Here is a 26151-nt window from a genome sequence, read left to right on the forward strand (position 1 = left end):
ACTGCGGTTTAATTCCTCCATCATTCAGAATGGATGAGGTTGTTTTTTAAATGTGTAGCTCACTGTGGAATTGCCCTATGAACAAAAACCAATTCAATCAAAAGGGAATGAGTAAGGTGTACACACACACATTTGAATAAATCCAACTGAGTCTTTCAGAAAGTCCCTTGTGGGGGTGGGGGGATGCAATAAATATCTTTTAACATCACGGAGAGTTTGTTTCTGAAGAAGAGAACAATGTGCAGGGGTGACAAGAAACTGATTCTCATAAACATACTCAATGACAGGGACAAATAAAGGAAACAAAACCACAAGACATCCTTCAAGATCTTAAGACACTTTGGAGTAAAGGAAGCATCCGTGTGCACAATTTCCTAATCGTGAGCCCGAGTTGCTCAAGTCAAGAAACTTTTGACAGCAATGATTAACTTGCAAATACTGGGAAACACGAGCAGAAAATAAGCAAGTCAGCAATTAGTAAAAGTAGCCCAAGCACCAGATACAGTGCCAAGTGAGATGGATGTTATATGCACTCTGACATTAACCCGTCCTTAGATGATGCAATAGTTAGTCTTTTGGTTTTTTTTTTTTCCACTAAACATACATAACTGATACACACACCACACTGTGCTTCCAGAGGAACAGGTGGAGAGCACCGAAGCTGTAAAAGATGGTTTTGAACATGTTTTCCCAAACACCTTCCACAGACAAGTAAGCGTCCTGGTGGAACAACTACCAGCCACCCCACAGAGAGACCAAATTTGAATCTGCCTTGGCACAACGTGGCTTCAGCTAGTCCTAACCCTCGTTTTTAATCTAGAGCTTTCTTCTGCTTAAAGTACAGTCATCACTGACACAGCTGTCCCGTTAAGGGCCAGTCAGAGCCGACTCTTGTCCTTGTTTCATCTTCCTTTTGCTTTGTCAAAAGCCTGCTCAGTCTGTGCAAGTGGCAAACCTGTGCCTTTATGGCTCATCATATCTGCAGAGATTTACACTGGAAAAGTAATCTGACAGAGGACTGTTCCTCTGTATCGTAGAGGTTACAGGAAATTATTGTCCCCTTTGACCACCTGAGATATGAGAGGATGGTTCAGTGCATTACTGGCCTATATTTATTATTTAATCTCACCGTAGGTCGTCTTGTTTTATTTCTGGTAATCTTGTCAAGACAGATGGTGCTCTTGTAACCCAGATTCCACACTGAATTCTGCCAGTAAGAAAGTGATGGCTGCCAGGCTGCTTCCTCTGGGATTCCCAAGGTGTTTGGTAAACTCGTCCATGGCATCACATGTGGCTTGGAGTTCTTTAAAGGCTCAAGTCTTGAAGAGAATTCAACTGCACTGCCGATTAGGTGTGTATATATATTGTACATGTATGGTGACACGGTGTTTGAAGTAAAGAATGGCAGACAGGCAAGCAATACATCTCAGTGGGACCTGGTACACCCATCTACTGTCCGGAGAAGTCTGGTCAGAAGTGGCCTTCATGGAAGACTTGCGGCCAAAAAGCCATACATGGCAACAAGGCCGAGCGACTCAACTATGCACGAAAACACAGGAACCAGGATGCAGAAAAATGGCAGCAGGTGCTCTGAACAGATGAGCCAAATATTTCAAATTTTGGCTGTAGCAGAAGACAGTCTGATCGCCGAAGGGCTGTAGAGCGTTACACAAATGAGTGTCTGCAGGCAACAGTGAAGCATGGTGGATAACTGTGGTTAGTTCTCCAAGATGTTTGGGCCAACCTACCTGCCAAGTAAACTTCAGAAACTGTGTGCAAGTGTACCAAGAAGAACTGATGCTGTTTTGAAGGCAAAGGGTGGTCACACCAAATATGGATTTGATTTAGATTTTTCTTCTGTTCACTCACTTTAGCTAATTGATAAGTATAATCTATTAAAATGTCTATTTTTGAAAGCATTCTTACTTTACAGCATATTTTCACACCTGCTTAAAACTTTTGCACAGTACTGTACCAGGTAATAAGATAGCTGCTTTATTAATAATCAGTTGAAAGCGTTTTTTTTCTATTGTGTTTTGTACTATTGTTTTTCCACAAATAAAAAAATTCACAGTCTTGAAGTCTGACTATTTTCCCAATTATTTCCACCTTTAACATCTGGAATTCTGGGACCTCAGCACAAAACTCATCCACAAAAGTGTGCTCTTGTGTACACTCGATTGTCACTTACTTGTTCCATAAGGAATTGGGACACCCCTTAAGATGGCGAACAGACTACATCTGCCCCACAAGGGAAGGTCACAGGGGAGCAAGGGAGACCTTTGGGACACAGCCAAGGAGCGAAGACCTGAGAAGAACAGTTACCTGCACCAGGAAGCAGACCACAGAGTAGGACACGACTCACTGGTAAATACACCTTTGCATTTGGACTTGGACATCAATTTAGGATTAAGATTTGGGCAGTTTGCTCCGTTTGTATTAGTGTGGTTTTGTTTTACTAGAGAGGGAATTAAGAAGTCAGTGAACCTCTAAAGGAGCTAAGCTTTTGTTTTAGTTTTGTTTTCACCCCTGCACTGTAAAAAAATCATCAACTTCTGCACCATATCCCTGCCTTAATGTAAGTTTCCCAAGACAGTGCCCACCCTCCACGGTGTTACTATATATACGTCTCAGTGCACATCAAAGAGCACACTTTTAATCTCCTTCCGAATAGTTCTGTGCTCACTTTTTCACACCCTTTATGATAAATCCCATCTTCCAATTCATGTAACTTGTGCAGTGATGCTGAAATGAGCTGATAATGTCATGCAAACAAATCAGGAAATTCAGCAAAATTACTCTCTGGCTTGTGGTAGAATTAGTTAAATGGCCATCAAATTTGTAGTCTATATATAAGAAAGGATGTTAGCTTGCCACAATCCCGATGACTGGACACTTATTGCAGATTTCTCTGGTGCACATTCCATTCAGCAAAAAATTTAAAGGCCCCCCCTTTGATGATGAAGCAGGTGTCTGTTGAAGATATTAGCCCCCCTTTAACTGGTGTTAATATTCGGTCTCTTGGAATTGATCTGTGAAATTCACACCTCAGAGCAGGACTCTCTCTCCACTTCATCTTAACCATGACAAGTGCACTGAAGGAAATATCAATCACTCTGGCTCATATCGCCACTTATCAGACCAGAGAACAGCAAGAGGCATTTCCCATTACTAGGCCTAGTCAAAGCCACAGAAAAGAAAACACATTTAGTTATTTTTTAAAGGAGAAAATTTACAAACTCATTATATACACACACTGCTTAAAAAAAGTTAAGGGAACACTTAAATCACACATCAAAAAAGATCAAAATCTTTACTGTACATTGTGTAATTCTTTGAGAACAAAATGACGTAACAATGGTCAATGGAAACCAAAATCACCAACCAATTGAGGGCCGGATTCAAACTCACACAGAAAATCCAAGTAAACAATTGAAATCACAGGCTGTTCCACTTGTGTGAATTTCATCACGGCAACTCATAATGTGACTCAGTAGTGTGTATGGCCCCCACGTGCCTGTATGTACTCCCGACAACGTCTGGGCATGCTCCTGATGAGACCTGGGGGATCTCCTCCCAGACCTGGATCAGGGCATCAGTGAGCTCCTGGACAGTCTGTGGCGCTACTTGGCAGCATCGGATGCACTGATACATAACGTCCCAAAGGTTCTCATTTGGATTCAGGTCAAGGGAAACTTGAGGGACAGTCAATGGCATCAATGCCTTCATCATCCAGGAACTGCCTACACACTCTGGCCACATGAGGCCGGGCATCGTCCTGCACCAGGAGGAACCCAGGGTCCACTGCACCAGCGTAAGGTCTGAAGATGGGTCTGCGGATTTCATCCCGGTACCTAACAGCAGTTAGGGTACCCTTGGCTAGCACATGGAGGTCTGTGCGACCCTCCAATGAAATGCCTCCCCAGACCATCAGTGACCCACCACCAAACCAGTCATGCTGGATGATGTTGCAGGCAGCATAACGTTCACCACAGCGTCTCCATACTCTTTCACGTCTGTCAAACGTGCTCAGTGTGAACCTGCTCTCATCTGTGAAGAGAACGGGGCACCAATGGCGGACCTGCCAATTCTGGTGTTCTCTGACGAATGCCAATCGAGCTGCACAGTGCTGGGCTGTGAGCACAGGTCCCACTAGAGGACGTCAGGCCCTCATTCCACCCTCATGGAGTCTGTTTCTGACAGTTTGGTCAGAAACATGCACACCAGTAGCCCACTGGAGGTCATTTTGTAGGGCTCTGGCAGTGTTCCTCCTGTTCCTCCTCGCACAAAGGAACAGATACTGGTCCTGCTGCTGGGTTGATGCCCTTCTACGGCCCTGTCCAGCTCTCCTCGTGTAACAGCCCGTCTCTTGGTATCTCCTCCATGCTCTTGAGACTGTACTGGGAGACACAGCAAACCTTCTTGCGACGGCACGTATAGATGTGCCATCCTGGAGGAGCTGGTCTACCTGTGCAACCTAAATGGGCTGCAGGTACCGCCTCATGCTACAAGTAGTGACAAGGACAATAGCAAAATGCAAAACTAGAGAAGAATCAGTCAGGAAGGATAAGGAGAGAGCAATTGTCTGTGGCCTCCACCTGCAAAGCCATTCCCTTTTGGGGGGGTGTCTTGCTGATGCCTCTCCAATGCACCTGTTGTCACTTTCATTTGCACCAAAACAAGTGACATTGATTCACAATCGCTTAGGCTTCCTAACTGGACAGATTGATATCCCTGAAGTTTAATTGACTTGGTGTATGACTTTTGACAGTAAACTGTCTTCAGCAACCTCACCTTGTTAGTTTGGCTGTTCCTCACCCAGTTTTATTCCTCCTGCACAGCTGTTTCTGTTTCAGTTAATGATTGTGTTTCAACCTACATATTGAATTGATGATCATTAGCACCTGTTTGGTATAATTGTTTAATCATACACCTGACTGTATGCCTATACACGTTTCCTTAATTTTTTTGAGCAGTGTATATATATACAGCTCTGGAAAAAAATAAGAGACCACTCCAAGTTCAGAAATCAATGTTAAGTGGTCTCAATTTTTTCCAGAGCTGTATATACAAAAATCAACCCTAACCACAACTAATCCTACCTGAATTACCCAACTCAATACATGAGCACATGTTCAGATTTCTCACCAACAGTAACTTTTGTTTGTAAGTTTGTGAGTGTGGGGGCAGACAGGAGGAATGGAGGGAGGGAGGAGTTGGTGTGCTGGACAAGTTAAGTGTCATGAAAAGGCTGGGAATCACTATTGAACTGTTCAATTCATATTCTTAAAAGGGTCACAATTTTTAACCCCTGTATATGGTATTAATGCGTGAATTTGAGAAAGTTACAAATTTACATTCCAGAGCTCCGAGTACATTGTGATTTTTCAATTAATGTAAATATTCAGACACCATACCAGCAGGGCAGAACCATGTTTTAGCCTTTAATCAGAGCATACTTCATTTTAAGCAAAAAAAAACTTCCGACATCCAATTAGGCAAAGGTTATTTTTATGCACTGCAGTTTTGTAATGGAACAGACTTTTCACATTCAATTAAGGAGAAGGATGGCAATAGCTCAGAAACCATCTCATTTTAAAGATGAGTCCATTAAGCGGAGAATCGGGCTGAAGAATCTGACCGAGGAGAGAGAGAAAATAATGAATAAAGGAATTACACAGCAGGGCTAACGAGGGGAGAAGACAAACAAATAACTAAATAGAAAGCTCCCGCTGAAATTTGTTCGGGTTGAATGCTCGGGGAGAAAAACACCACAAGCGTTTAGTACCGCACATCTCTGGAGCATTTTGAGTTTCAGAGTGGAGACCAAAAACAAAAGTACGAACCAATCTGAGATGATCAAGTTATGTATCTTACAGTTATTTCATCAGGGCAAACTTATACTGAAGTCAAATAATAGCCCAAAGTGTTGAAGTTGTCCAAGGTTTTACCAGCTGCCGGCTCCCATATTTAAGCCAACAGCAAGTGCTTGAATTTCATGATTGTCTTTGAGGAAAAGTACACTGACAGCCCCAGGAGCCCAGCAAAACAATGTAATCAATACTATAAAATGAACTACTTTGTAATACAGTGTGCAGTTCGTAAAAATAAAAATGAAATGTGCACTGGTTTTTTTTTTTATTTCCCTCCACGAAAGCTATGCACGAACACAAGAGCTCTGCAGGAAAGGGGGGAATGGCTGCTGTAGTTCTACCTTGCCATTCATCTTAACATGCACAAATCGTACACAGTCTCGGGTTTAGGAATATCCAAAACATGTTGTGTTTCATGAGCTCCTGGTATCCTTCTACCTCAAGTGCAGTTAGTTTGGCCTTGCTTCACCAATATTTAATTTCTGCATCAGATAATTTGGTGGCCATTCCAAGTCAAAAATAATAATTGAAAGATCTGTGGAGGGCTCAGGGAATTACCACTGTACAGTGTTCTGATGCACGATGTGTCACAATGGATATTGAAGAGTGGTGTTTAAATGGTAAGAGTTTAAAATCTAGTGTGAAGTTTCTCAAGAGACCATATAATGGGTCGAATCGGACCATTTTCCCATTCGTGGCAGTCCTATGTCCCATACGGAGAGACTGGGCACACGCTATCTCATCTCGGTCCCAAGGGATAACCTCTCAGAAGCTGTGACCAGCAACGACAAAGACAGCTGCAAAACGCAGGAGGGAGAGAGCTACCTGTAACCTGAGCCATCTATCACAGCCTCAACTTTAAATAATGGAAACTTAACAGCCATAAAATTGAACCGACATTTAATTTCCCATAAGAGCCACTTGCATGTTAAACAGAGGCTCAAACGGCGAGGATAAATTACAGCGACGAGGACCTCGCCGCCTGTTTTCACGGATATTCAGAATGGATCTCCCTGGGCTGCAACAAATCCTGGCGAAGCAGGCAGCCACGGCTCTCGCCCTGCATTTCAAACATGCTAAAGCCCCGGACGACACTGTACTAATTGAGTGCGATCGTTTCCGAGACAGAACAATGCACGAATCACAAACTGTTTCAAGGAGATGCCCAAGGAATGCGAGGGTTTTAATGCGCATGAGTTCAGCATGCATTTATTATCCTTACACGAGTCTTAACAATTACAACATTATTATTTGGCCGACTGCGCTCATTCAGATTTAAAACGTTAAAGACCGTCCAAAGCTTTTTAAATATCATGGTGGGGGTTAAAATATATACGGAAGAACATTATTAATTAAATAAGTGGCAAAGACTAGTGTGAAACACTGAGACAGCCAGTAACACTTTTACAGTTTACTTCCCACCTTGACAGTTGTATCTCAAGTCAAGTACATATTAATGTGTGAAGTGTTCTTCACCCCAGATGATTAAAAAAACGCACCGTGTTACACATGTATGTTACGATGCTCTTTAAATAAAGCCTTGGTAAAGTTCGAAGCATTATGATTGCAGAGCCCATAATAACTGAATGGCTACAGTACTCCCACTACATACCAATTTAGGCCATCTTAAATTTTAATGAGCTGCATGCGACAGAGAACAGCGTGTCATTTTCATCCCAGTAACAACCTTTCTGTTTCTTTTTTTTTATCAATAACATGTACACAATGAAGTAAAAGCTAATGGCATTTAATGTAATCTATGCTCAGTCACAGGCCGGAAAGATTCAGATTTCGCCTGCAGCCAGAGGGGGAAATAATAAACACTACGCCTCTTCTAGTGACACTAGACTTTTTTTGGAAATGCATTCTGGATAAGGATCACAGCTCATTTCTCCCTGCTAAATGAACACTTCTATATTCCATATGGTGTTTGACTTCTTCATTCAGGTTTCTCTCTTCACTACATGACATTTCAGTGTTTAGTGGGGAACTGCTGAGATGCACTCTTCTGGCATCCATAACAGACAAAGCTGGTAACATTGTGTCTGCCACACACCCGTGCACGCGCACTCCCCAAAAGCCAAAGACTACTGTGACACTGTCAGCTAACTGGCCTGGTGACAAGACTATTTTCTTTGCCCCGTTTGCCAAAAACAATACTGCCCAACACAATTCCTGTAAGAGGACTGGCTGGCGTGGACACAAAACCTTACGAACACAACCTGTAAACTTCTCTTGAACAGATGGCTGCTGGTGCAGTACATATTTCTCTTCACATATTTCTGTCTGATTAGTTGTAAAGTTACCCACAGTCCAGACTGAATTACAAAAACTGTAGAGTATGAAGATTAAGGGCACAAACATCCCAATAAGTGCTTTCTGCCAGTGCTTAGTTCCCTCTACCAGCAATGCAACTACTTAATTTCTATATCCATATATATTATTTTTGTGTTTTAACATTAAAAACATGCACAAGGTTACCACAAAATACACTCGGGTCTGAACTGGTCTTGCTTGTGATGTGGTACCATCAAACCGGGAACTTTTGATGGCCAAGCTGGGACTATTCCCCACCCGTTCACTTTCTCTGTCATCCCCCTTGACCTTCCTACCTGATGACAGACGCAGGAGTAAAAGCAATAAAGAGACATCAAATGGCAGGCAGGCTGGTTAGGAGTGGCAGCCCTATTCTGAATGAAAAGAGAGTGCCAAAGGGAGTGAGGAAAATTCACCCCGCCTGGAAAAATCAAAGCTCAGTGTAGTCGTAATCTGCCCAGTAATTGCAGGAAAAGAGAGACTGCGCACCTAGTAACAGAGCTGCAACTACAAAAGAGAGCAAGTTTCTCTCGACAGGAGGCATTTAAATACAAACAACCACATTCTGAAATGATCTTCCTCCCATTTTATTCCCAAATGATTATCAACCATAATGCTGGACACAATCAATCTATAATCATTCCAACTAGGCCTCAATGGCTAATCTGTAACAACCATAAACTGTGGTTCTGCTGGGAAAAGAAATAATTACACTTAGTTACCAGTGCGCTAATCCTTGTTTTTTAAACTGACATTTATTCATCTCCAGTTTCAACACATCTTCGGGCCCCATTTCTATAAAGCTCCCTCTTCCCGGTCTCTCAGTTTCTCTCGCCTTCTGTCCCGAGGCAGCTGGATTTCTCCTCAGCCTGGACTCCTGAAATGAGACTGGCTCGTATTTCTTTCACATCATTAAATGCCTCGGCAGCCCATCAATCTGGGCTATTAACTCCTTACACGGGGTGTCTGCGGAGCGGAGATTGGCCGAGACTGGGCCTCTGCGTGTCTTTACCTCCAGAACCAGTTTCCTCAGAAACACTCAGTGGTTCAGTATTAGTATCAGTATAGCCTACCAGCTGGCAGACGTCCCTTACCTCGTTTCCACAAATGTTATTGCCAGCCTGTGTCGGCACTGTACTCAAATGGCAGAGTAATGAAATCGTGCCAGGCTGTCCACACAAAAAGTGTCATTCCGCGTAATGACGCAATACCTTGAATGGTAGCCATGGTAGTAACTGTAAACGCAGTAGTGTTAAGATAGAGTTTATGAACACAATGTTTATTTTATCGATAGAGTTCAATTAGAAGAAATTTAAAAAAGACAAAGTAAAGCCCGCTACAGAAGATTTACATCATCACTTCAAAGATGAAGGATAGCAAATTAAAAGGTAGCCTACGTTTTTTGATTTTATTTATTTAGCTATATACATTCAGTGCCATGCCAGAATCAGATATGTAAGTATGCTGGTACAGCATGGTACTGACATAGCAGGGCACGGTATGGATTTGTACAAACATTGCAGATACAACTCTACACTCTTCCACAACAGTGACAGCACCATGCCAGCACAGTGTTGCAGGGTCATGGAAACAAGGCATCAGTCAGATATGTAGCAACTTAAGTCAGTTCCTCTTTAAGGCAGCACAGATTACATAAACCCTCCCATCCAAAAGAAATAAATAAAACCGACTTGTTTGCCCTCTGACCAAGATAATGAATTGACCAGAATTTTCCTACCGTGTCATATTACCGCTATCACAATGTGAGTAGCGCTGATGTGATGAAGGCACAGTTCGTTCCAGTGTGTCTTCGGTGTAAAGGTAAGACTTCAGATCAGCATTATAATACTAACCCCATTCTTATCCCTAATTATGACCAGAAGGCCAACCACAGCCAATGCCAACATGTGGAGCCGTGCATACAACACTTATTAAGTAATTCAGCTTACACAGGTCCCTACTGGGAGACTCAGGAGAGTTTGCCTGCCCTGAATTCCAGCAAGTCACAAACTTTGCTTTACTAAAGCCATTCTTTAAGGTACAAATCAGTCATCTTAAGAGCTAGAAGACATTAAGCATCAAAATACCCTTCTCAATTTACTATGCAGACTTGCCTTCAATTCTTTTGTTTTTCTTGGCATTCAAATTCTTCTGAACATTACCTCCTAAAAATCCTTAACCGCCTGAAGCCTTGCTTTTGTACCTCTGAAATGGACTAGAATTACAGGTCTTTATTTGCATTGTAAAAGATGATTCTATTGAAGTGCACAAAAATGATCTCATGCCCAAATTCAGGTGGCACCTCACACTCTGCCTGCAAGACGACACTTGTTTTTAGTGCGTCTGAGAGGAGCTGTTAACCTCTGAAAGGGAAGAAAAAGTTTGAAAGTAGTTTCCCAAAGGGACCATAGCAGTGAAAGAGGTGCTTATTTAGGGCTTATAGTTCTTAACACAGTGCTGAACCCAGAGCATTCTCTGCATTTCTATACAGCACGTTTTCAGTACAAAGACATACTGACAAAGCAAGTAAAAAGTTATCAGTTCCTGGTTTACAGGTGGGTTTGTGCGTGTCGTCTAACAAAATGTCTAATATTACAACACACTTCACTTAGCACACAACTAAGCAAGCCTTTCAAGACAACTTTGCACAATTTTGCCGACAGCCCACCTCTACACTGTTATCACCACCACTGCGCTCGATTTCACATTGTTCACTACAGCAGGATTGGGTCACAAGGACATGAAGTTTAATTCTTAGCTCCTATGTTGTGTTGTAAATTTGCACCTGGTTTGCTGTAGTTGCTGTATGTGGTACTGTGTACACCTTCACTCTGCTGCCTTAGATATGTCTATTAAAACACCCTGCATTACATGCGTTTTGGACTATTTAACATCCTATAATTCTTCCTTTTAGGTTTACAATGGAATTGCATCTGAATGCAAGTCCCTTTGTTGGTGAAATGACTTATAATCACGAAGTAAAGCAAATCACATCTGCTGGAATATGATAAGAACCCCCTGGTGCTGCTGGATACGAAACCTTGGTCTACCTTAAAAACAACACTAGACCATTTTTTCTTGGGGGGGCGGGGGCATACATACATACCTGGGTCAAATTTAAAGTCTCACACGATTCTCCAGTCTCAAAAGCAGCAGAAACCTGACAAGCCTTAACCACATTAATCCTTTGAAAGTGTAGGACATTTTAGTCTGTGGCTGTGTGGCAAGTGCAAGTCGAGTATTAACAAAGGTATTTCCCTAGAAAAACCAACAGATGCCTTTAGAAATCTGGGTTACACATACAAATACTGTATTTCACAATTATCATGGCAAGGGTGTTAGTTTCAGTCTAAATCCACAGTACTTTCTGGTGCGGTTCTGTTCTCCCCCGCTAAGGAAGAAGTTTTGATTCCCCTAGATTCATGGCCTGTATCACATAAAGGCAGCCAGAGGAAAGAGATTAACATTTACATCTTCCAGGGACGCTAGACTTTTATGGAAATGCATTCTGGATTAGGATCATGGCTCATTTCGCCCTTTTAAAAGAACACTTCCATATCCCATATGGTGTTTGACTTCTTCATTCAGGTTTTTCTCTTCACTACATGGCATTTATGTATTTAAATACATTAAAACTAAACACAAAATGCACAATTAAAAAAACAGCAGAGCAGCTTTCAACTCAAAATCAATCTCTTTCTCCCTGCAGTGCAATACCTCCAGGATCTGCAGTATTTCAACACATGCACAGTTACAATAAAATATATATAAATAAAATTATATATCTATATACATACACACTTAATAAAAAAACAGCCAAGTAATCGAAGGCTCCTACTCCTCAAAAACCAAACACTCCCCCTAACATCCGCCGCCCCCCCACCTCCCTCCTCCTTTTGTACAGTACATCTCCATCATCTGAAACACATCTCTTTCCAAAAGCATTAGCTAAGTGAGAGATGGCCATGCATTATCCAAGCAAGACAAATCAATGTTGAATCCTGATGTGGTTCTGCCAATACAGCCCCCAGTCTCCCCCCTCCATCAGCACTCCCACTGCGTACTGGAAGGGAGGGGGGTCTTCGTACATGTAGACATCTACATGTGACGCACACTAAAAGGGAGGGCGGGGGGCGGGAGCGGAGATGTAATAAAAGGGATTGTTTCCACGGTAATCTGCCTCCCTGCTACAAGTCTCTTACTTAACCTGTGGGCAACGCTGGTTAGGATACGAGGGGAAAAAAAGACACGTACAGTAGAAATAATCCATTGCGGGTATCTGCAGCATCTAGACTGCATTTGACCCACACAATTATATATAAACAAATATAAATCAGTGGATTGTCTGGTTTGGTATGGTATGGTATATATATATAATGCTGTGGCACAAAAGAGTTGTTTTGGCAAAGGACTGCCGATTATTCAGGAGTAAAAACAGTCAGTGAAAAAGCACCAATCACTGTTGCAATGACTGTCGGTCTGTGGAGAATAGTACCGTAATGGGTACAACTATTCAGAACCATAAAATGAGGTACGCAATTGAACAACGGTCATTTCTGTAAAATGAATTTAGTCAGCATGAAAAAATCACATGCAGAATTTTCTAATTAATTCCCATCGTGCTCAAGCCAGCACAAAGATGCAGATTTGCCTTGAACCTGGGAGCAACGCATGAAAGATGCCCTGGCCAACAGCACCATCTAGTGTTCAGAGGAGAGAATACACTCACACGCCTGTTCCAGTGCGGGCGGAGGCCAAGCACTTGACCCATTCAACAACACAAGCACTGCAAATACTCCATCTATTACATTACAAATAATCATCATAATGAAATAGCTGTATGAAGAATAAAAGACCCAGCTCCAGAACGATTAACATTAATTAATTACACTTAACCTTCACACCTACTTATGCTTAGAAAAGGCAAAGACTAGGCAGAGCAAGAAGAAATCCTAAGTAATAAGGCAGCTGTACTGAATGAGGCTAATAGAGACTGGGCTACACTACTACGCCTGGCACTCTGTTTCCCCATGGCTATCTGATGTTAATATTTAACCTCATGTTCACTCCATTTCCATGTTCATATTCATTTTTTTGTAGGCTTGAGTATCAAATCACATTGAATGAGAAAGCTGTATTTAAAATGCCACGTGTACAGTGTGATTGGAAGGCTGTTGTTGTTGCTGTTGTTGTTGTATACTGGCAGCAGATCCAGTTGCTGTTGTTTCGGAGCAGATGATCGTCACATGGCAGGGGTCACATTTGACTCCATTAGAGGACTTTCAATGCTCACAGACCTGTTTTTCCTAATGCAGATATGTCTTTTGTTTTCAGTACAGTCCATAACGTGTCCATTCAGCCTGGACCACCATAAATAACTCCTAAATAATTCCAATCATCCTGACAAAACCAAACCGTACAAAAGAGAGCTTTTTTAAAATTGAATGAGTAGGTATACTGAGAGCCCCATGTTAAATCTGCAGTTGAGGATACAACTCCAATTTCACTGCTTCGCAGCCGCAACATCTGTGACACAAATTCAATTTGCTTTCTTCACCTTGCTTGTTTCTGGTAAATGATGAATTTCTAATGGTTTAAGCCAGCAAGCTTTGGCCAGGACTCCTTTATGATCATACAACTGGGTAATGAATCGCTCTAGCCACCTTCCCCCCAATCTACAAGACTACCGTTACAATAATGCACCATGGCAAGTGTTGAAAATCCATTGTGGGATTAGCCGGGGATTAGGGTCCTGTTGTGTTTAGAATTAAGTATAATGTGAGAAAAGCAGACACACACCATTCAGGTCAAATGTGCTTAATCCCCTTTTCTGCAAAACAGTAACTGCTCTGAGACATGAATCAACCTGGCAACTGAAACACAGCCCATTCCACTGGCCGTCAGGTCAACACAATATCACAGGAAAACAATGCCCAGTAAGGTAATGTCATGTTTGTCTCCCAGTTCCCCTGGCATTTTTGTAAAGCAGCTGTCCTTCTGACAGCAAAGTTAGTCGCAGTAATACTGGCTGAGTGTGACCACTGGAGGTTTGAAGATTTAGATGATATAGTGGTCTTTGGCTGGACTGGTATCCACGCTCTTACTTTGTGATTCAGTCGGCCAAATTCAACGACTAGTTAAAATCATTTGACTGCCTTCGGAAACAACAAAGTACACCACTCTGCCAGATGTAAATCCAGATTATGATTAACAAACCACTGAGGTCAGCACAAGCTGGATTTGGTTTGGCCACAATGTGGGGTAAAAAAAATAAAATAAAAATAGCATGTTTGTTGTGGTAGAATATGTGCCTGCATTCATTGTGATAGCAGACAAGAAATTAAATAAATAACAATGAAGTCCAAAAAGACAACTAAATGTGCAGGATTATTTGTCACAAGAGAATCTGAATTGTGTTCCTTGTCCTTAGACGTATTCCCCTGCCCCCCACTGTGTTTTGCAACTGAAATAGGCGTCTCCGCTGTCCTCGGGTTCCCGTGTTCTGCACCCCCGCCTTCACTGCACTACCACGCCTCCGCCCTGCACGCGCTCAGACAGGGACTCCCCAGGCAGTGGCTCAGCTGTCTGACCGTCAAAACGGGAAGGTCTTTTAAATCATTATGCCAGTGCTACACTAAATGTTTAAACCTTATCTTAAGTAGGGGGTACACCGTCCAGGGACTAATACACACACACACACACACACACACACACACACACACAAAAAAGACAGGAGCCCGTGCTAACAATGTCCTAGAACTGATCCTTAATTAAAAGTGGTTTCAAATTATTCATCAACTGCATATTTTGTAAGTCACCCTGGACAAGGGCGTCTGCTAAGAAATAAATACTACTACTACTAATAATAATAATAATAATAATAATATGCTTACAGGTCTCAATGCATGTCTTCATAAGAAAACAAAGTGCACTAACCATGCATTAGTGAAGGCCAAACACAAAGGGTACAGTGTGGGGTTTGTCTCGGGGAGAGTAGCATTGCAAACATTTTTACATAACACCCTTCCCCAATTACACATCTCTGAGGGTAAGGAAGAGGTATTGCAGAGATCGACGGCTCTGCACTAGAATAGAAATAGATCATGCTCATAACACAGAAAATACAAGGTTAAACGTGTCAAAACACCCCGTAACACATTCACACACTCAATATGATTGAATCATTGGGGCCCGTCCCAGCACTGCTCACCAAATAGGGGGTACGGGCTCCGTGGGGCCCCTGGGTACCAGGGCCTCTGCAGCTGCTGGCCGGGGTGATGTGCATTGGCCTGCTCCCTCCAGGACCCTCCTCCTGCACTGACATCTTCAGAGCTCATGTCAGCTTGGAGGAAAGAGGGTGAGCCACACCTGTCAAGAGTCAAACATCACTGCATTACCCGGATCTAATGTGGTTATTTTTAAAATTAAATACATGTAAATAAAATAAACACAATTCTTTTTAGAACTGCTCCCTTAAAACATTATTTTCTTTGTAGAAGTGCAAAATAAGCACGGTACGTAAGTCTGATGCTCGCCGGTGTGCAGAAACATCGCCATGTCCATCTGTTTTGAACACAACACTTACAGACCTATCCCCCTGTATCCCACACACCACTGTGACGTCACTCGAACCCAGACCTTACCGTCGAGTCAGGAGGTCCTTTGTGCTAATGTCACGTAGTTAAAAAAATAATAATAATAACAATCCATATGTAATAATAATTAGCTCTCTACCGAAAGGTTGAGAAAACATTTTTTGGCATCCTTAGCATAAACAGTTAAATACACACCGCCATACTACTTTTTACCATCGTGAACTCCGACTACACTAACACATACACCATCATTTCTCAGGGAATGTGTGTCTGTCAGTATTTGGCCAGCTGTTGTGTGTGTGTGTGTGTGTGACCGGAGTGATTGTCTGTACAGAATCATCATCATCATCATCATCATTTTTAAATATAGGTCCAAAGGTAAGTACCGTACATACCAATTTAATTGACCAGTAGTTTATTTTTTTTGGCGCGACCCTCACCAGTGGGCGACATACGAATATGTTAGTATTAGTAATAGCTTTATAGGTAAACTGTTAATTTTAGTATTATAGAGTATTTTAATGGGACATCAAATAATAGTACATTTTACTATTAAAGGAATGGCTGACATCCTTACTGCTGATTGGCTATCGCCCACACAATGACGCAATGAAAGTTTGAGCGCATCGCAGTGAATCACTATATTCGTCATATGAAGCGCAAGAACTTTAGTAGATAGTTTATGGCAACATAATAATAATCTTGCAAGAGAACAAGACTCCATCTCATTTGCAAACAAATTATTCACACCGTTCATTTGAAGCAACATTACCATTTTATTTTCAGTTAATGAATATTGTTGAACTAGATCTACTCTTCAATTTCAGAATTTTTTCCCAGAATGTGTTAAACAGCTTTGACCTAAACAAAACTGCTACCAGTTGACTGAAGACTAAAAGGTACCAGCTGACCAGAGACAGGCTGTGTGCACAGGCTTGAGTACCATAGCACGCTATTGACTTCTAGTAACATTAAAAAAATTGTACACCCCCTGATGGTTTCTTGATAATCCTTATTAAACTAAATAGGAGTCCTCACTGGAAGAATAAATTAATATGATGTTCAATTATTGTTTTCTGCCAGAAAGACACGATTTATATTAAGATATCGGAGTTCCATAAGTATAAAATACAAATGAACCAGAATAATAATGTTTTCTTCTGTTTGTCAGGAATTAATAGCATCTGCAGACCAGTTGCATTTGTCTTCAAGACAAAGGCCATGATCATAAAAGGAGAAACATATATTGCTCAAGTTAATTACATGGAATAATCAGAAACAAATAATGCCAACAACACTTTAGTCTGCAACCAAACATTGTTTAAGTCAAAAGAAAATATACAGAATAAACCATGCTGCTTATCTGACCATACTAACATGCTATACAAAGCCTTTTATATTACACTTACAGACAGTGGAAAATGAGCAGCCCTTAGAAATTGTAACCATTGACACTGATTTGTTTTTTTTTGGTCGCTAAAAACAAAACAAAAAGATTAACAAGAGCTTGTTAGAACTAGATGAGAAATCACATACTCTTAACATTCATCACAAAGTAAGAACAACCCAACTTTGATTTCCTTTCTCGGGTGTTTGCAGTTTGAAGAAGAAAATAAATAAATCTGCAGATTTTAATATTGCACCACTTGAGAGTAATCAGTCATCAAAAGCAGAGCCAAAAACAATGGAAACTGGCTCTTAGCAGCTCCCGATTGGTTGGTTGTTATAGGAGGAGGAAATTCCCCAGCCATCTGACACCCTGTTTTGTTACTTATCAAAATACCCACCAATTTTAACCCTAAGTAACCCACTGTGATGTACAGATCAGAACCATTTCACAGGCTTAACAAAAACAGATTATCCCAATGGACCAGGCCTCTATATGTGGCACTTGTGTCACACTGGGTTATAAAAAGATGCTCAAAACACTGCAAAATGTGTTCTTTTCATGACAGTCCAGTACTGAGCATCTTCACACAAGATGAGCAGAAAGTACTAAAATGTGTGTGTGGGGAGGGGAGGGATTTACCAATTTTTCCCCTTCTGTTTTCCTCCTCTCAGATGTGAAGGATCAGTTCACTGCAGGTCTAGAGTGTGATAAGCAGCTATATTTGTACATCATGAACAATCAGCAATATGAAAATACAGGATGGGCAGAATGGCTGAAATCACTGTGGTTGCTCTGTAGTTAGACAGTTAATCGTGAGGTACATGTCCCTTGCACTGCATAAAGATAATTTTCATTAAACACTCTTGATTTCACACAGCCTTCAGATAGGTCATATATTTGACATAATGCAATATTTAATGTACCATAACTATGAATGTTTTTATCACTTTGTTAAAGAATAAAATACATCTGTTAATTTACTCGTGCTACTGAAGAGTTAGTAAATCTAGATTTAGAGTACAAAGCAGAATTCTCTATGTATACCAAAAATACCTCTGCTCACATACAGAATCTTTTCTTCAATGAGAAATTAAGCAGCTTAATGAAGAAAATAAATAGATGATGGTAATAATAATAATAATAATAATAATAATAATAATAATAATAATAATAATAATAATAATAATAAGAACAAAAGAAAGCCAGAAAATGTAGAATGCATTTCCTAGGCTAAAATTTCAAATTTTGGATAAAAGTGAGGATTTATGCATTTTTAATGGCATTCAAAGAAAAAAACAAAAGAAGAAATCTTGAGATTTCCCACCTAGAATATTAAATAATTTATACAACTGATTTTTCTTCTATCCAGAAGATTACTACACTTAGATATAAGAGCAACCATCTGAAACTACAGAGAAAATTAATTCAAGAGAATTAGTCCCAAATGGTTCCCTATTAGACCAACAAAAAACAAAGTAATGACTTTGTCTAGAACATAGAACATAAAACAAAAAAATGTTTTTAAGACTAGCTTTTGCACAGTAGCAATTTAACTTATTGCCTTTCAGGGGATGATATATCCAGCAAACACTTCAAAGCTATAGTCCTCATTCATCTGATATTCTTCTACTTCGATAATGGGGAACACGGTAATGTCATATGAACAGTTATACATTAAGCACGGTTCTTGTTTTAGGAGATTCGACACTGTAACTTTTTCTTTTTCCTATTCATTCCCAATCCTCCCAATCACCGTCCACCAGCTGAAATTAAAAAAGAAACAAATATATATTTATTGGGTTTGATGCAATAGAAAGGTGTACTTGAAAAACAATCTCATAATTCTGAAGACTAAACCTTCAGTTTGTTAAAAAGCTGCTTATTATTATCATTTAGGCTAATAAAAAGGTCTGGGCAGTAACAGCACTTTGAGGAATGGTGTAATATGAATAACAAAACAATTATGCTAACAACATCTTCAGGAAATGTAAACAATGACTGCACATTGGTAAGCCATTCTTATGTGCAGATCATTCAAGTCAGGATTTAATCAATTTCAATGAAAAGTGCGATGACAGTTAGAATACATGCAGACACACAAGGCAATCCATTGGGGGGGATAATGTTCTTTAATACTGACAAAATCAAGTCATAAATTACTGGGACAAGAAGCACCTTCACTGAAAAGGTTACCTCAAAGTATTAGATGTCATGCTCTTACTTTTAAATAATGAAATACATTTTATGTAATTTGTTTAATGTAAGAAATTGATAATTAGCATAAAGTAGCATACCTCTCCAGTGGCTTCTACTTTGGAAAGAGCTTGCTGGACCTCTTCTTCTGTCATGTCTAAATCAAAATCCTTTTCCCAGTCCTCACTTATGTCAGTACTTGACCCTGCAGGATAAGAAACATTACATTTTTGAATGGTCTGAGAAGCACCAACGGAGGGTTTTAACAAACCTATGGGAACTCTGCAAGTCCGTGTATACATTTCTGTAACAGCAGGACACCGAGAAAATGTGAACCATCCCTGCTGGAAGCTCCACCGTTTCTGTCCCATCAGCGCCCTCCCCATCCACATGGGTCACCAACGTCACTGAGCTTTCACGTTTCAACATACGCCCTGACTTTTCGGTGAACCAGTTCCTTTGCAGCTGTGAACCCACTTACCTGCACAGCACCAATTCTAACCACACACAGCGGTCGTTACCTTTCTTGCCGTTGTTTGAAGGTGTGGATTTGCCGCTGTCTGAGTTCAGTTCAAAAACCCGCAGGTCCGTTGGTCCGTCTTCTTTCAGAGTGTCTGTCTTTGCGGCAGCTCTCAGCTCACCCATTTCCTTAGGTGCCTCCTCACCTAAGCCCTGCACTTCCAAATCCACAATCTTGTCCATTTCAGACAGCCTGTCGACCACCTGCGGCACACTCTGGCTTAAGCATGTCTCCTCGAAGCTGGCTTCCGATAGTTTTTGGGTGATTTCCTCTGTCATGCCATCCTTTCTGTCGGTGATGACGTGCCTTTCAACCTGTGTCATGAGGCTGATGCTCTCACTGCTCACTGATGGTGTCACATCTTGGCTTAGCAGGTCGGTGGTAATGTCTCTGTTTCTGGACCCTGGCCCGGTTCCCGTGATCAGATCCGACAGAGCTGCCACTTCTGGATCGGTGGTGTCGAGTGGCGAAAGGCGAGATTCTTCTACAGGCTTGAAGTCCAAGCGAGAAGCAGATGCAGCTCCTAAAAACTCATCTGAACAAAAACATTTAAAATAAATAAAAATTATAGGAAAGAAAAAAATGAAAACAATTTCACGAAAAACACTGGAAAATACTGTTTACTTTAAACCATGCACACATACTATCATGTTATCGCTTCTTTTGTGATCAAACTATGAAAGCCAAGGAGGTTCTATTGCATTGAAATGAATATGCTATTCATCCACTGAACCTCTGGTTCATGAAGAGATGAAGGGAGGGCTTCCTGAGTGAGGGCAACCCTATTTTGCTCTCGTTTAGGTAGATCTAGCAGTGAAATTTTCCCAAGATTGAGTCTAACCCAGCTGTGGGGGGTGGAGCACAATGTGCTGGTGTGTGTACGTCCCCTTCACTAAGTTACAGGAAGTGCAGACATACCTTCCTCTTCCTCCCAGCCCAGTTCCTCGGACTGGGAGGTCTTCTCAGCTCTTTGTTTTAAGGCCACTCTTCTTGCTTCTTCCTGTTCAGAACGATAAAAACACACTGAATAACACCTGCAGCACAGACAGTTATCCTAAACAGTGACTCAAATACATAAAACAAATAAGCAATTACATTTTCTGCCCCTTTCCAACTTAAATTAAAGGTTCTGCAAATGTCTTGTCAAAGAGGGACCTGATTCAATCACATCTAGCATGGACAACCATAGTCACATTGAGAAGATCAACTAATTATTCAGAAAATGTTATTGGAGTTATAATTGTTCCTCACTACTATGCTTCTATAGAGGGACAGTTAGATGAGTTGCTGCTCCCCTAATTATACGCATTTGCAGCTCTGCTCTGCTACAGATTAATCGTCCACGTCGTGTTGATGCACTTCTTGTCCACTTGGTGGTGTACACAGGGTGACAAAACAGAGTACAGTAATAGCTAAAGAGACTAAAATGGAAAGGGCATTTAACTCGACAGAGGAAATACATTAAGAAAAACAACTTCAGATATGTTGTCTACAAGAAATAAAATCTATAATGGTGCATTTATTTTTCTTCTCAAAAAAATATCTTAGACAAAGGCTCCTTTCAGTGCACCAGTACATTAAAGCAGATGGAAAGACAATACCATCAAATACCCATTAACAGTATAGTTTTTCATTGGGAAAGTAAGCATTTAATCCCTTCTGAAATGTCAGAACCTTTTGATTCACACAAGAGAGCTTCTTCAGCTTTCTTACCGACGATTCAGGTCACTGAACTAACCTGATCCAGCTGATAGACTTTGTAAAAGTAACGCTGCCAGAACTCAGAATGGGCCACTGCTGCTGGAACCTGTATACATGAGGAAACAAATAAGTTATTTGCAAAATAGTATTTTAGTTAAATATTTAAGTTTATTCAAATAAAACCATTAATGGGGGATATTGCAGCAATGTTGTGGGAGTAGGTAAGCTGCTAACATGTTTCAGTAATTATAATAAATCCATGTACTACCCTCACTCAGGAGGAAAGACCTTACTTTGGAAATTCAGCCCAGAGACTCATACTTGTTTCAGAGTACCAGTACCATGTTCTTTTGGGAAACAGAAAACAACAAAGACCATTTTCACATTCAGGAACAAGCTCCAGTATTAGTTGGACCTGGGGCACCCTTACCATTTTGGTGTAGAGAGCTCGGATGGAGGGGCTGCTGACAAGGAGTTCTGAGATCTCACTTTTCTTTTCCTCCAGACTGAAGCCTGAAAGCCAGGCATCAAACTGTTCCTGTGGACCTGCATGACAAAATCAAGGCTGTATGTTGTTATTACTGTACAACAAAAAACAAAAACAAATCTATTCTGCCAGTGACTATGCCATTTGTATGCGAGTAGGCAGATTCTGATGCCAATAGTTAAAACTCAAATTTTAGACTAAAGGTAGTACTATTTTAATTGCTGGTCTAATGGCTGTTTCTCTTGTGTGCCCACACACTCAACTACCTGTGAAAAACCAATATAAAATTAATGCGAACTACTTTAAGTATCAGTCTGCTAGTTCTAACCTTTGAACAGCCACTGCTCAAACAAGAACTGAATAATGAGGACAACTGCAGAAGTAACATAAATAAAATAAATAATAATAAAACACACATACCATCTGGCTCATTGCAGTAGGTAGCAGGATCCGCCTGTAAGCTATAAAGACGAGCCTGAGAAAGAAGAAAAATAACTGTGAAGTGCATGATCAGTGTTAAAATAGTGTTACAAATTTTGGGCATGACTGGGGAGACATACCTTTGTGCTGTCATACACCTCCGTTGTGCCTGCAGGCGTTGCTACTAATGTGATGACATCACAATCGATGGTTTTGTCAGGCGGCGGGGCGAGAGTGTCCGTTATCACCCCTAGTATGTTAGACAGACCCTTTTTCACCTTTTGAGTCGTCTCCGAGGAACCTTCCACCTGTTGAGATCAAGGAACAGTCAAGACACGGTTGACAGCTTTCACATCTAAGTTTGCAATTCTGTCATTTTTATATACAATGCTTGCAATAATTACAAGAGTAAAGATGTTAAAGACTTGCAGCTAGATTAAAATCCACAATGACTCAAGATAAACAAGGCAAGGCAAAAAGGCGAACTAGTCCTATATTCTATTATCTGTATTTTTTGTCATTTATTCCCTGGTTCCCATTTCATCCATGTGTAAGACTTACTGCTAGTTTCTCCTTGACAGCACTGGCAGTGGCAGCAATGGTACAGGCGGTGTCATGTTGCACTACATTGGTAAACTCAGTCAGGTCACGTTTAAGGAACTCATAGGCTTCTGCAGACTGTAGGAGGGGGGTGGATAGATATATAATAGATTACAGTAATTTCTAGTAGATGCATTCAAATGCACACATGCTGCTGGTTACAATTTTTTTTAATTGAATATTTCTCTCAGACTGAAAATGGTGTGCAATATTAAATAGCATAACAAAATATTAGTGAGGTGTTTATCCTTACTGTTACTACAAAATATATTGATTTCAATTGCAGTTATATCATAATTAGACTAATAAGACACTGTTCTGATGTTATTTACAAACAAAATATTTAATTAAAGACGATTTCATACATTCATGATTTTCAGGATCTGGCTACTGTACTGTTAATTTTAGCTTAAGCATTGGGCCATACATATGCAAAAATAAACAGGCGACAGTAAAATGTAATCTGCTTACTAGGTGAATTTAACAAAGGCTTACCTTCTCCTTGACAGCCTGAATGCTTTGTTGGAACCAGCCTCCCCACCAACCTCCTTCCCTAAGAGATTAACATGATAGCAGATAGAAATAGTACAATATTTTAATGTGTTATGCAAAACAAACAAGCAAATTTGACAACAGAAAGGAAACAAATTGAATAAAAGCGAGAAGACTGGCGTTTCTATTGCAAAATCCGACTGTCCCTCTTGCTGCATGCTAACTAGCTTGGCTGTAACTATAACGAAGTGGAACAGTTGTTTGCTAAAAATATCATTTCCAATAACCTATGCATAATCTCATGAAACGAAACCATTTATTGCAAACAAGCCAATAGAAAACTAACATTATTTAGACCACGATCGACTGTGTGGAGGAAAATACACTGATGCAAATCTGAAGATACAAACAAGTCGTCTTCCTGCTGTATTATGTTGGCATTTTTTTGTAAACAAACCCCAGTCGGTTTACTCCTGGGTCGGGAATCATACGGTGATTTCAGTTGAACCCTTCCCTTGAACACAATAAAGTTGCACAGCACACAGGCTGTCATCGTATAATGTGGGTGCAGTTCATGTAGGCATCGACAAAGGGGAGTTACAAATAGGAAATAAACAATCAAATATCCAACGACATACTCACCCTTCAGCCATCTTCACAGCATGACATCATCAATATTTACTGAACTCTGACCCTTTCGACTGACGTAAAATAAATATGCAACGAGCGATCATTTATTATATTATGCATTGCACGTAATTGTATATTTCTGAACGGATATCGACACACGTTTTTAGAATTATAATAAATACAAAAATATATATAATACACGAAAATAGCCAACTCCGCCTATAGTACGTCAGGACAGACGCAAAGGTTTGTGGGATGTAAAGAGGTTTCTAGAGAAAGTTTTACATGGAGACACTTTGGTGGCTGTTGTTTTTTGTGTGTGAACGAAGTAAAAGTCAATACTTTGAAAGGGAATTCATTCACATTTCGTCCCAGGCTATTTTAAGAGAAAATGACCAAACCGACAGAACGGCATTATTATGTATTGAATGCTTTTTATTTTGACGCATGAGTTCTGTGGTCTCGTTCGTGTTGCGCCGATTTCCGCAGCTCTGCGCGGCTCCACCAATGGGATCGGTGGGATTCTGCAGATCTGCGCAGAACTGCGGAAATCTGCGCTACAAGGACGCGACTCCTGGTCAGGCCGAGAGCTAAGGGAAACGGTTATGTAACGCAGATGCCTGCAGTTCTGCGTAGATCTGCTGAATCCCACGACCCCATTGGTGGAGCCGCGCAGAGCTGCGGAAATACCCTACACGTTTGTACTGCCGACAACATGTATTTATCTTGCGTAGGGTGTATTAATGTTGTTATTATAAGGGATATATATATATATATATATATATATATATATTGGTATGACGATACTCATTAGCAAGTTTATAATAACCTACCTAATGTTATTATGTTTATATTTTATATAAATTATGTAACTTCAAACCCAATGATAAACTGAAGATATAAGAAATAGTAGCTTTTTTGTGTGAATGTACTGATTCATATTTAAAGAGCCACATGTTAAAACTGTCCATCGTCACAATTACAGCCTGAAATTCACAGTTTGGCCTGGGATATTTTAGGTTTTACTGGTATAATAGGCTATGTAATAAATTTACTTCAAAAATACAAATTATAATTATAAAAATCCAAAGAATATAACTACACTACATTGTGTGCCATTATGTAGCCTATACAATACACAAATACATACATTTCATGATATGATTATAGGAAGCACTTGCTTTTAATTACCTCTGGGAGTTACCAAAGAGTCATCTTCAATACACAAGCTTAAAGACTGAAAACAAGAAGGCCATATTTTACGTGGCTCCACACAGATGTCTATAGCCCATAACCTCCGCAACGCAGTTGTATGTTTGTGTGTCAGAACATCATTGTTGTGGTAAATTAGTTTTGACTATGTACACTGACATAAATTATATAATTATATAAAATTATATTTAAGGAAAAATATGATTCAGTTTGTGGTGATTTTATGCAATATAATTGAAGTTTTGTATAATATACCAGACATGCACTTCATCCTTAGTATAAAATATGACATCTGCATGCTTGTTTATCATACTGCTGTTGTGGAAATTGTACAGAAGTTTCACACGTTCAAACTCGATATTTCGATATTTCAGTAGATGTTTTTTTTGTTGTTGTTTATTATACAATAAAATCGTGCTGATGCCTCGTAAAATCAACACATGAATGGAATTTTAGAGAGTCATCTTTTGTTGTTGTTGTTGACAGCACAGCAAATGATCCTAATGTCATCCAATTATACCTCCAAACAGCCTTCATTTCCTAAGTGAAAACAAACATTGGCCCAATCTGTGCTTAAAATGCAATGTGCTTAACTCAGCTCATCTCCACCTGAGCCCCCGAGTGAAGCTGTCTATGGTCGCACTGTGACCCTACCTCAGCTGTGTCCTCTTCATTAGCATGTGCAGAGAAAGCTGTGCCACGACAACGAGAGGTCAGACGGC

At 40.5% G+C, this 26151-nt stretch overlaps 1 protein-coding gene across 3 annotated transcripts; it reads right to left on the reverse strand.

The window, feature by feature from the left end:
* Nucleotides 1-17082: 17082 nt before the first annotated feature.
* bsdc1 (BSD domain containing 1) lies at nucleotides 17083-24339 on the reverse strand. Of its 3 annotated transcripts, none has more exons than XM_066717377.1 (11): nucleotides 24230-24339; nucleotides 23591-23648; nucleotides 23057-23173; nucleotides 22636-22803; nucleotides 22496-22550; nucleotides 22019-22134; nucleotides 21626-21694; nucleotides 20806-20887; nucleotides 19889-20422; nucleotides 19469-19572; nucleotides 17083-18937 (listed from the first exon to the last, which is right to left on the reverse strand). In XM_066717377.1, the coding sequence occupies exons 1-11, from the start codon at nucleotides 24238-24240 to the stop codon at nucleotides 18905-18907; spliced, it is 1347 nt and encodes a 448-aa protein (XP_066573474.1). In that variant the 5' UTR covers nucleotides 24241-24339; the 3' UTR covers nucleotides 17083-18904. The 3 variants fall into 3 exon arrangements, with proteins under 3 accessions (XP_066573474.1, XP_066573473.1, XP_066573475.1); XM_066717376.1 differs by lacking the exon at nucleotides 24230-24339 and adding an exon at nucleotides 24045-24176; XM_066717378.1 differs by lacking the exon at nucleotides 24230-24339 and adding an exon at nucleotides 23934-23955.
* Between the last annotated feature and the right edge of the window lie 1812 nt (nucleotides 24340-26151).

Source organism: Amia ocellicauda, chromosome 11 (assembly GCF_036373705.1).
Source record: "Amia ocellicauda isolate fAmiCal2 chromosome 11, fAmiCal2.hap1, whole genome shotgun sequence".
NCBI lineage: Eukaryota > Metazoa > Chordata > Actinopteri > Amiiformes > Amiidae > Amia > Amia ocellicauda.